The 12,448-nt window shown below is 43.6% G+C and overlaps 1 protein-coding gene across 1 annotated transcript in view; it reads right to left on the reverse strand.

The window, feature by feature from the left end:
• The window catches only part of p4hb (prolyl 4-hydroxylase, beta polypeptide), a 34,878-nt gene extending 22,860 nt beyond the window's left edge, over positions 1-12,018 (reverse strand). The window contains exons 1-2 of the mRNA XM_069929711.1: positions 11,738-12,018; positions 4,191-4,397 (exon numbers count right to left, since the gene is read on the reverse strand). Of these exons, the coding sequence (XP_069785812.1) occupies positions 4,191-4,397; positions 11,738-11,876 (346 nt within the window). The 5' untranslated portion in view covers positions 11,877-12,018. The remainder of the gene's footprint in view (positions 1-4,190; positions 4,398-11,737) is intronic.
• Positions 12,019-12,448: the final 430 nt, after the last annotated feature.

The raw sequence follows: 12,448 nt of genomic DNA on the forward strand, positions 1-12,448 counted from the left end.
TGGAGAGCTTCAAGCATTACTTGATGGTTAAATAACCACTCCCCTTCCCTCCGTCAACCACAAAGAAATTTATATATGTAAAAATGATATACAGTGATAAAGAAAAATAAAGAATAGTTTCATGGATTGCTTGGAGGATCACTTTCCAGCACAGGACTTCAGCAATATTTATATGATAAATGCAAGTAAGAAGATTAATACAGCTCTCAAGAGGCTGGAAGAACACGACATATTTATATCCAACATTTGCAGAAGTATACCAATTTCTAAACATTATATGTAATTTTCTCCAAGGGGATACAGCTTTGTATTTCTGTATTCCATCTTCCCATACTCAAATGTGAATCAAACTTCCAGATCACTGCAATATACTTCCCTCCCACTGCTAATGCTATTTTAACAAATTTAATTTGGTATATTATAGTTTCAACTTGGGTCTAGTTCCTTCTATATTTCCCAATAGAAACATATCTGGTTTTATGAAAATACAATACCTGTAATTTGTTCTAAAAATTTCTCCAAGTCCACCCACAAAGGTTTTACCATGGAACATGACCACACTGAATGCAAGAAAGTTCCAGAGTGTTCACCACAACTAATAAATCTGATTTCATTCTATCCAATTTTTGTGTTATCAAATACATTTGATGTAAAAAAAATTATATTGAGCTAATCCAGTGGTTCTCAAATTTTTTCTTTCCACCCACATACCACCTTAACCAATCCTTTACTAATCAGAGCAGCTTTGGCATAGGGAACACTTAGTGGTGTGTGAGTGTAAAGAAAAAGGTTGAAAACCACTGAACTAATCTATACCTTACATTAATAGTATTTGTCATACAACCTTGACAGATCTGACCATCTTTGCTCAATCGTAATATTCAAATTCAGCTCCCACCTGTCGATTTATGAACTCAATGTTTAGCAGTTCCTGTTTCTAAGATACATTGCAGAAATAAATTTCTTGGTATTTCCCATCCTAATAAGAATTTCCACCTCATTACAAGTAACAACATCGTTGGACCTAAATTATCCCTCAAATATCCTCTCATTTGAAAATAATAATAAAAAGTATTAAGGTATTTCAAATTTATTCCTTAAATTGTTCAAATTACATTAATTGGTCTTGTTCATAACAATCTTCAATATTTGTAATGTCTTTACAAAACCACTCCTTTAAAAAAGGTACAAGATCATTTTGAATCAGAGGCTTCTTGGGCGATAAACTTCCTTTTATTCCAATTTTGTCATTTATCTTGTTCCAAATAGTAATCAAATGTTTCAACAATGGCGCTTCTTTAATTTTGAAACCCATTTGTACTGTATATAAATTTCTCTGTGAACTTCTTAGTAAATATAATTTAAATAGATTTAAATAAATTTAAATAGAATCTCTCCTATTAAATAGAATTTTCACCCATTCCCATTCATCTGCTCCTTCAAAAAAAGTGAGAAATCTCATTTGAGCCACTTGGTAATAATTCTTAAAGTTAGGAATCGAATGTTAATATTTCTATAGAAACTCTCAATATTTTACCTTTTCAAAGAAATTTCCTTACATGTTTATTACCTCAAAAGTTTTTTAAGAGTTAAATAATGTAGTAGGGTTTGAAAAGGTATTGTACTCTGGGAATATATCCATGTTAATACAGTTAACCCTTCCTACTAACATTATAGGTAAAAACATCCATTTTAAAAAATCTTCAACCTTTAAGTAACAGCAAAATTCAATTTGTACAATTTTTTAAAAAATTATCTATATGAATCCATAGATATTTAACACCATCTTTTGGCCATTTAAATTGAGTATTTCTTTGATAATAAGTATAATCTCCTTCCGTAATTTCACTTTTGTCCCAATTTATTTTGTGACCAGAAATCTTACTTTTTTGCATTTTGAATTATCTGTACAATGCCCATGCTCAATAACTTTGCCCTGTTACAGAATGGGTGGAACAAAGTGTCCACCAGGGCAGCATTTCATTTTTGACCCATGCAAACTTATACAGTCAAAGGTTTACCATTGATCAAATCTGCTTTAGTTTGTCAGCTTTAAGGCTGGAATCAGGATCTGAATTATTTGACAGCTATTGTAAACTTGTTGAGAGTTTTACTTGAAACCTACAATAGGTCAATATTTTTCTGAAGGGAGGAGAGCCTAAAACTTGAGGGCACATATTTAAGGTGCAGGAAAAGATTTAAAGGGAGACCCATGGGAACCTATTTCAGAGGGAATGGGTACATGAAGCAAGTGGTTAAAGTTGGCTCAATTGTAATTTTTTTTACAAAGGCAGACAGGTACAATAGGAAAATGTAGAGAGATACAGGCTGAATGCAGTGTAATAGGACTAGCATGGCAAATATGAATTTGGGCTGAAGGGCCTTGTTTGTGCTGTGAAACTGTGATAGGGTTTTACAAAAAGAGTGAACAACCTTATTAATTCAGAAGAGAATTTTTCTAAATACAAACACTTGGAGAAATCAAGTTATTTACTTAGATTGAAACTATGAAAAGGAAGTGCTATTTTCAGTTTCAGACACTGATGCAGTCTGCAGAAAACCAAAAGAACAAGCTTACTTTCCCACCCAGGACCACGGTCTTAAAGTAAACTAACAATTCTTAGCACTGTAGTAAACTTCATTTCAAACAGTGAACATCTCAAAATGAGAATTCGAAGTTCAGCATTTTTACCAAGTTACCAAATGGAAAAAAATCTAACAGTGACATGTTAGAATGTTTTGATGTGGACAAAGTACATATGAACCAATGTGACCAAGGGAACTGCTCACACTACTCTCATTCTTTATTGGTATAGATTAAATACTTGTCCTTCATGAGTATTGTTTGTCTGTATGGGTGTTATTTCTGGTTGTATGTCTGCATGTTTCTCAAAGAGGACCGGAGAACACTTTCATCAGGATGTACTTGTACAATCAGATGATAAATTTGATTTGTCTTGAGGAATGATGGGCTCGATCAAAGGGAAGCTTAAAAGCCTGATTAAAATTGCTCTCAAGACTACAAAATTAGCTAGGACAATTAAGTATTTCAACCCAGAGATATTGTCGACTCACAATGACGAAGATTGTACCGAAGTCTAACAAATCAGGAGTATAAAACAAAAGCTAAACATACTCTTGTAGTATATCAGCTGAAAGGTTGAAAATAAACATGGTTGTTACCACCCCCCCCCCATCCCCAACCCATGACAGAAAAATGAAAGTCCAAAGCAAATGCACCAAGGGCAAAGTGTTGGGTCAAATATTGGTACATAATTCACAAATCTTAGCACAAATGAAAAACAACTCCAATTGCCCAGCAACAATTGGCAGATTAGGGAATAAATTACTGAAAAACAAAAGATAATTGAGAAAGAAATAGATACACAGGTCAATACTGACTAATAGCAGAACTCTGGCAAACCTGATACAGTTCAATTTATTTTTTTTAGTACTAGAACATTGTGCTGAATTCACTTACAGTGAAGGGGGCAGAAGTTTCTAGCATGTAGAAGATTGTGATGATCAGAGCACCAGACATTTCCAAGTCAGAACTTGAATGAGCAGCCAGTAGGTAATATCCTCGTACTTTTGGCTAATGTCAACTTCAATTGTTTTAGTAGGTCCCATGTACCAGTGAGTTAGATATGAGCAAAGTTTTGGTTTCATTTTGGCATCTTGCTCAGCATACAAAAGGCACTTATGCATTTTATTTGAATACTCGGAGAATGTTAGTCATGTGGATTTACTGTAGTAGAGGGAGAAATTTGAGGTGCTAGAAGTTGCATAGTCAACAGCAGCTAATATTGACACAGGTCACATACTGAAATCATATTTGTTTTTTTAAATGGAGTCTGTAGGACAGAGCAACTAAACTTCCCTGTGAAGCAGTAAAGGAGGCCATAAATCTGAACAGAGCCCCAAGAAGGCCATGAGCCAAAAAAAGCTATCAAGAATGTCTGGTCTAGAATGTGACGAGGAAGGAAGAAATAACTGGAAACAGGAAATTTATGGAAAATGTGGAAGTGAGTGACAGTTCAAATATCAAGGGTGTGGGGCATGTGTAAGACTAGGACTATAAATAGAACAATCCAAATAAAATTAGTTAAGTGGCATTGCCTTTAAATATTGATTGTACAGCATTCTTCCAAATGTACTTACCACATCATTACAATGGAAATTATCCTTACCTGAATAATCCTTTGGGTTGTTTTTGTCTCCATTTTTAAAAAACTTAATAGTTGGGTATCCCCTGACTGAAAACATCTGTGCCAGATCTGATTCCTCAGTGGCATCAACTTTCGCCAGCCTGATCTCAGAGCCTTCTTCCTTCAGCTTTGCAGCGGCTTTGCTGTATTCTGGAGCAAGAGCCTTGCAGTGTCCACACCAGGGGGCATCTGCAGGGAGAACCAGCAAATGCAGTGTCAGATTCAAGGACTGCCACACTCGATCCACATCCTCTTCCAGCGTTCAAACCATCAGCACATCTCTCCACCACAAAGTACCCAAGTTAAATAGTTTGCACAAGGAATGTACCCAAATGTACCCAAATCCACAGAACTGTCAATTTTGAATTCAAGCAAGGCAGTTACAAAGATACAAGTTGAAAATTAGTATCCAGATTCAAAGCCATTTAATTTCTGAAATAGTTCAGCAATGTTGCAAACTCAAAACTCAAGATAGATTCCATCTGAAAACACAAGCTAGCTTTGGGGAAGCTAAACTGTGCTCCTTTGTTGTAAGGCATTCCTTTGTTACCAGGGGCAAGGTCTTCATTATGAACTACAAGTTCGAGCTTCAATTCCCTGAAGCTATGTCCTGTTGCTGGACACTCTCAGGCGTTGGCTTGCTCCTATCAACATTAATGACAGAAAATCTCCAATACAACATTTAGTTTTCCATCAATGCCAAATCCTGGGCAGATGAAAGAAGAATGGATCTGAAAATTGGGAATATTCCAATATTTCTCCTCCCATCAGGACACAAAATTGAGTGGAAAATGAACTGGACCTACAGCAGGGAAGCAATTGCTCAAACACCCAGTTATACATGCTGCTGCCAGCAGGTTACTTGACAGTAATAAAATAAAAGCAGGTAATAATGAGTAGTTCTGACAAAGTGTCTTCAACCCAAAACTTTAAATTTAAACTTTTAAAATTGGGCCATTTCAGCCTACAAGTCCATGCCACCCAATTTACATCCCATTAACCTACACCCCCAGTATGTTTTGAACAGTGGGAGGAAACCAGAGCCCCTGGTGAAAACCCACGCAGACACAGGGAGAATGTACAAACTCCTTACGGACATCATGGGATTCAAACCCAGGTCCAGTCCCGATCACTGGCGCTGTAAATGCTTTGCGCTAACTGCTACATCAAACTTGCCACCTCAACTATTTCATTTCCCATATGCATCCTAACACAGGAAGTATTTCTGACATTGTTTTTATTTCATAAGACCACAAGACATTGCAGCAGAACTAGGCCATTCAGCCCATCGAGTCTGCCCCACCATTTAATCCATTTTCTAATTCTGCCCCACTGCCTGGCCTTCTCCCCATAACCTTTGAAGCCCTGGCTAATCAAGAATCTCAATCTCTGCCTTAAATACACCCAATGACTTGGCCCCTCCACAATCACCTGTGGCAACAAATTCCATAGATTTACCACCCTCTGGCAGAAGAAATTCCTCCACATCTGTTCTAAGCAGATGCCCTTCAATCCTAAAATTGTGCTCTCTTGTCCTAGACTTTCCCCACCATGGGAAAACAACCTTTCCACATCTACTCTATCCATGCCTTTCAACATTCAAAATGTTTCAGTGAGATTCCTCCCACAATTCTACTAAATTCCAATGAGAACAGGCCAAGAGCTGTCAAATGTTCCCAGGATTCATCCTACTTACATCATCTGTAGTTTTTCATGTTGCAGGGAGCATGAAAATACTATCCAGCAGACAGAAGCAGCTTGCAACGCAGAGACATCTGCAACCATTCCTCCTAAATCACACATCCTTTTAACAAGAATCACAGCTTCATTTTAACATGAACCAATTCTTTACAAACAGGCTTGAACTGGGTAATTGCTCTGCCAAAAAAAATTTAGCAAAACACACACACACACAGACAGTGAGGAGATTAATGAGGCAGTTGGCCAAGGAGGCCGCAGAGCCCACCTCACTGACAAAAGGCAAAGGAGGAAAAACCCAACACCCAACCCCAACCAACCAATTTTCCCTTGCAACCGCTGCAATCGTGTCTGCCTGTCCCGCATCGGACTGGTCAGCCACAAACGAGCCTGCAGCTGACGTGGACTTTTTACCCCCTCCATAAATCTTCGTCCGCGAAGCCAAGCCAAAGGAAAAGAAACATTAACCAATACAGAAGAAACACTGCTCTGTTGATGATGAATCAGGAAGCAATTGAAACCGATCAACTAATCAGAGAAACTGGTACTTTCAATGTGACCATAAAATGTCACTCAATACCAGAAGGAAACTGGTTTGACCTTCGCAAACCCAAAAACAGCTGGTACAAATTCTGCAGTTACAATTTTTTGTGTTCAAATAAACTGACATTTGATACCTCATTCACACTGATTTTTTTTCCAATCAAGAAATTCATCTCATCCACTAAAGTCTGCAGATGCTGTGATTGTACTAAAAATGTTGCAGGAACTCAGCCAGTCTCACGAATTCCACAGGAGGTAAAGATATACATTAATATTTCAGGCCTGTCCTCCAAGGTGTGTGCAAAAACCAGGTAGGTTTGACCTGCTGAAGTTCTCCAGGGTTGTGTTTTTACTTCAATCAGTGTCTGCAGACTTTCATGTGTTACTCCAGCAAAACCCATGACTCAGGAAGCAGTGAGGGACAGGCAGTAAATGCAGTCTTGCCACAAACATCAACTTTCAAGAACAATTAAACTATTTTTACTAACTTTTGTTCAATGAACCATTGCACTCTGAAATTTACACTTCCTTTGGTCCCATTAAAGACATCAGAGGGGTGAATGGCTCCTGACCTCCCTGCACACCCTACCCAGATGAACAGCTCACCTTGAAGGTGATTAGAATGAATCTCAACCTGATCTGGAACCACAGTTACACAGGCTGTTTGTCCTACATCTGCACACAATAAATGTTGAAACCTCTCAAACCTTTTCTTCACAGCCATGAAAGCCTCCAACCACCTGAAGGGCACAAAGGTGACTGCAGTCCACATTCCAATCCCACACTGCAACAATGTTCTCATTTCCCTAATTATCACGAATGTGTACACAACTCAATCATGGCTTTCAATGGGAAATGGAAAGCAGTTGAAGGAAACAAAGCCAGCAGGGAGCAGACAGGATCAAGTTATGACACCAATCTATGCTTCTCTTAAAAGCTCTATAACTCACTCAATTAGTGGCTGTACATTCCTTATTCCAACTTCTCTGGGTAAAGCATTTTGTGATGGAATATTTGGGAATGTTTTTGGGAGAAAATTGGTAAAATTAGAGTATGTTACATACACACACTTTAAAACAGATTTTATTTGAAATACTAGAGAATTAATATCCACAGTACTTTGAGGAACTGTGAGGAATGCTATGCACATTTCACAAGTAGGTGCTAATTGAAATAATGTCATGAAATGAATGGACTATTGTCTTGGTAAAACAGCCAGAGACAGGTGGTCTGTTTTGGACCTTTTTGCTTTTGACCTCTGCAAAGTGCTCTTGTTTACCTAAAACAGAGAGAGAGATGTCTTGGACCGTGTGACACAGAAAGCTGTAACAAGCCAAGAGAAGGTTGTTGGAACTAAAACAGAAGCTCCAGAGTGGCAGATGGCTGGAAGTGCTATCTGTCTGATGTTTCTCTTGGAATAAGTGGAACAGAAAGGAACTCTGTGAAAGCCTGAAAGAAAGAGGTTATCGTCTGGAGAACCCTGATGGGGCAAGTTTCTTCAGCAAGACATTGAGATGACTAATGGTAGTACCTCAGTTGTGGAAATCCTGGAACTACACATCTCTCTCTGCAAACCTACAAGAACCTTCCTGAGCAGTGACCATTTACCTTTTGAGCACCAAAGCCTGGTGAAATTTATACATGTTAAATTCTGTGCACAGTATAAGAATTGCCTGCAACCAGAGAATTTGGAAGAATGAGAAGTGAGACTGTGAACCAAAGAACTTTTCTTAAATTTACACACATTACATACACATACACTTAGAATTAGATGGAGGTTAAGTTAGGTTAGTTAAAAGTTAAAGTTTAATTCTGTTTTCATGTTTAAAGATAATTAAAAACAACTTTTGTTTAAGTAACCATTTGTCATGGTGAATATCTATTGCTGCTGGGTTTTGGGGTCCTTTGGGCTCATAATTTCTCCCTAATTCTAATTCTTCCCATCTATCGATGAGCTATCAAATCCTACTCTCAATCAGGCCATTCTGATATCAGAAAAAAACAAAGCTGGGGAAACTCAGCGGGCCAAGCAGTGCCCTTTATATAGCAAAGGTAAAAATATGTAAGCAATATTTCGGGCTTGACTTTTCAGGGTATGGAAAAATGTCAGCAGGTATCCGAACAAGAGTAGAATGGACGCAAAGCAGAAGGTGATAGGCGGAAGGGGGAGAGCACAGCAGTGATCATGGGGCAGAGGGATGGCTAGGGAGGGAGGAGAACTGGAAGGTAAGGGGGGAGAAGAGGAGAACCAGTTAACAGAAAAATCAATTTAAATGCCACCTGACTAGGGACTGCCCAGACAGAAAATCAGGTGTTATTCCTCCAAATTGCAGGTGGTTTTGGTGGGACAGTACACAAGGCCATGGACAGACATACAAGTGTGGGAGTGTGACACAGAACTGAAATGGTTGGCTACTGGGAGGTCTGTCACTGGTATAGATAGAGCAAACATGCCCAGCGAAGTGATCTCCCAATCGACGACCAGTCTCTCCAATGCAGAGGCGGCCACAAAGGGTGCACTCCTGCAGATACACTAGTGAATTTTTGCTTTGCTTGAAAAGTCTGCTTGGGGCTCCAGACCAAGATGAGGCCAGAGGCATGATACCTCCTGTGGCCACAAAAGACGACGACCAGTCTCTCCAATGCAGAGGCGGCCACAAAGGGTGCACTCCTGCAGATACACTAGTGAATTTTTGCTTTGCTTGAAAAGTCTGCTTGGGGCTCCAGACCAAGATGAGGCCAGAGGCATGATACCTCCTGTGGCCACAAAAGATGCCAACTGTGCTGTATGGGCACTCTCCAAACAGATGGCATCAACATCAAGTTTCTGCTAGCCAGCTCTCCTCTCACCACCCCCCCCCCCATTCAAACAATGGTTATGCACCTTTGTTTTTGATTCATAAAAACCACACTGTTTGACCTGCTGGGTTTCTCCAGTATTGTGTTTTCACTAGCACAAAATATACTTGCACACCTTAATTTAATCTTTCTAGCTTTAAACCATTATGCTCAGTGTCCAATACCTTTAACCTCTCCTACACGTTCACTAACACTCACTACATGTAATCTGCAGTAACCAAAGGCTGTTTCAAATTGACAGCGTGGACTTCTCCAACGTTTCAAAGGGTGCATCATTCTCGTGGTTCCTGAAAAAGCTCGGTACCATTCAAAATCTCAACGTACACATTGGTGCCAGGGAGACACACCCTTCCCACCCCCCGGCAGGGAATCCAAGGACATGGAAGCGGCCACTCGCCTTCGCACACGTCAACGCGAAAGTTTACTGCAGGACGTCCACGGAGTGCTAGTGGATAACACGAGCGATCAATTAGCCCCGTCCCTCCTGTTTGCGAGCGATTCGCTCTGCGAGTACGTGCAACTCGGCGCAGAGGCACTGAAAGCGAACCACCAGGAAGCAAAGGTTGGAATTTATGTTAAAAAAGTAAAACACGAAAGTGTGCAGACACCGTGGTTGAAGTAAAAGCACAAAAAAGATGTCCTTAATACTGCAAAATTACATAAGCGATGTTTCGAGCTTGAGTACCTCATCAAGGGACGAGTCGCTGGTAGTTCTATAAAGTGTACTGTTCGACCTGCTTAGTTTCTCCAGCATTGTTTTCATTTTGTTCCAACAAATATCCTTTGCCTCACATCCCGCACATGCACTGTTCCCTGAAACTTGCCAGGTAATAGTCTTGTAGCACCACTGCACATCCAATCCCAAATTAAACCTCGGACACACACACGGACACCAGAAGCCGGAGCATCAACTCTAATGAAGTTCACGGGCAGCAGGCTCCATTGAAGCCTCGGCACCAAGTGAAATGGAAGATGGGACCGCGAGGCTTGCTTGGCCTTGCTGGAATCGGTGGCCTTCGGAGGGATCAACCCCGGCATACCAGATCGCCCATTTAAAGTGGAAGGGGGAACCCTCTAATTTGCCGCACTGAAGCCCACTGTCCCATCGCTGCAGATGATTGGGACAAGGCATAGTAATGGTCCGAAGGGCTAGTTTCTGTGATGCAGTGTTTTATAACCCCTGAACCTTCTCCACTCCCCAGGGGAGCCCGCATCCGACCGAGCAAGACTGGGGCACTCTTTCCCGCCCCCACCAACTCCTCCCCTCCCATTTAAGACCAGGATAGCCGCCCTATCGACAACCCCAGGCCATGATCCCATTTCTCCCCCCATTCGGCCCCCGACGCTCATCATTCCATCCCTGTGCAGTACCTCCTTCTACATGGAGTGAAGGGTGGGGCGCAGCCTACTCTATTCCGCAGTTCCCCTGCGGCCCGGACCCCAGCCCACCGCCCCGGTGCGTCCCCTCCTCCCAGAGTCCCAACCCAGAGTCCCAACCCAGAGTCCCAACCCAGAGTCCCAACCCAGAGTCCCAACCCAGAGTCCCAACCCAGAGTCCCAACCCAGAGTCCCAACCCAGAGTCCCAACCCAGAGTCCCAACCCAGAGTCCCAACCCAGAGTCCCAACCCAGAGTCCCAACCCAGAGTCCCAACCCAGAGTCCCAACCCAGAGTCCCAACCCAGAGTCCCAACCCAGAGTCCCAACCCAGAGTCCCAACCCAGAGTCCCAACCCAGAGTCCCAACCCAGAGTCCCAACCCAGAGTCCCAACCCAGAGTCCCAACCCAGAGTCCCAACCCAGAGTCCCAACCCAGAGTCCCAACCCAGAGTCCCAACCCAGAGTCCCAACCCAGAGTCCCAACCCAGAGTCCCAACCCAGAGTCCCAACCCAGAGTCCCAACCCAGAGTCCCAACCCAGAGTCCCAACCCAGAGTCCCAACCCAGAGTCCCAACCCAGAGTCCCAACCCAGAGTCCCAACCCAGAGTCCCAACCCAGAGTCCCAACCCAGAGTCCCAACCCAGAGTCCCAACCCAGAGTCCCAACCCAGAGTCCCAACCCAGAGTCCCAACCCAGAGTCCCAACCCAGAGTCCCAACCCAGAGTCCCAACCCAGAGTCCCAACCCAGAGTCCCAACCCAGAGTCCCAACCCAGAGTCCCAACCCAGAGTCCCAACCCAGAGTCCCAACCCAGAGTCCCAACCCAGAGTCCCAACCCAGAGTCCCAACCCAGAGTCCCAACCCAGAGTCCCAACCCAGAGTCCCAACCCAGAGTCCCAACCCAGAGTCCCAACCCAGAGTCCCAACCCAGAGTCCCAACCCAGAGTCCCAACCCAGAGTCCCAACCCAGAGTCCCAACCCAGAGTCCCAACCCAGAGTCCCAACCCAGAGTCCCAACCCCGGGCCCCCTCCACGGCCCCGGGTCGCACTCACAGAACTCAACCAAGAGGTGCCGGTGCAGCTGCAGCGCCTCCTCGAAGCTGTCCTTCCTCAGCACCAGCACGTCGTCCTCCTCGGGGATGTCGGCGGCCACGGCCGCGGCGAACAGGCACAGCAGGAGCGGGGCCCACATCGCGGCGCTGGGCGGCGGTGAATACGTCCCTGAGATGGTGCTCGGACGGACGGTGGGGCTGCGGCCTGGGGGCTCAAGGAGACCGGGCAACAGGAACGTGGCACCACGACTTGGGCGGACTGGACAGAAAGGAAAACGCTACTGCGCATGCGCTTAAATGAGAGCTAAGCTGCTCGTGGAGCCGTCTGATTGGCCGGAACTCGCAAACCGGAAGTGAAGCTTGAGAGCGCGCTGAGGCGAATCTGTCAAAGGGCAACGGTTCATGCCAGCATCAATGATGGCGGATGGTGCTCGGTGAGGTTGAAGGCGAGGGAAGTGGTTAGGCACCTCCTGTCACAGGGAGAAGACCTTCCCCCTGAATTCCCGTCACAGAGAGAGAAGGGGCGTCTGCCCCCTGAACACCTATTCCAGGGAGAGGGGGGGGGGTCTGCCCCCCGAACACCTATTGCAGGGAGAGGGGGGGGTCTGCTCCCCGAACACCTATTGCAGGGAGAGGGGGGGGGGGTCTTCCCCCCCCCGAACACCTATTGCAGGGAGAGGGGGGGGGTCTTCCCCCTGAACACCACCTGTCG

The sequence above is a fragment of the Narcine bancroftii genome, chromosome 3 (assembly GCF_036971445.1).
Source record: "Narcine bancroftii isolate sNarBan1 chromosome 3, sNarBan1.hap1, whole genome shotgun sequence".
In the NCBI taxonomy this organism is placed as follows: domain Eukaryota; kingdom Metazoa; phylum Chordata; class Chondrichthyes; order Torpediniformes; family Narcinidae; genus Narcine; species Narcine bancroftii.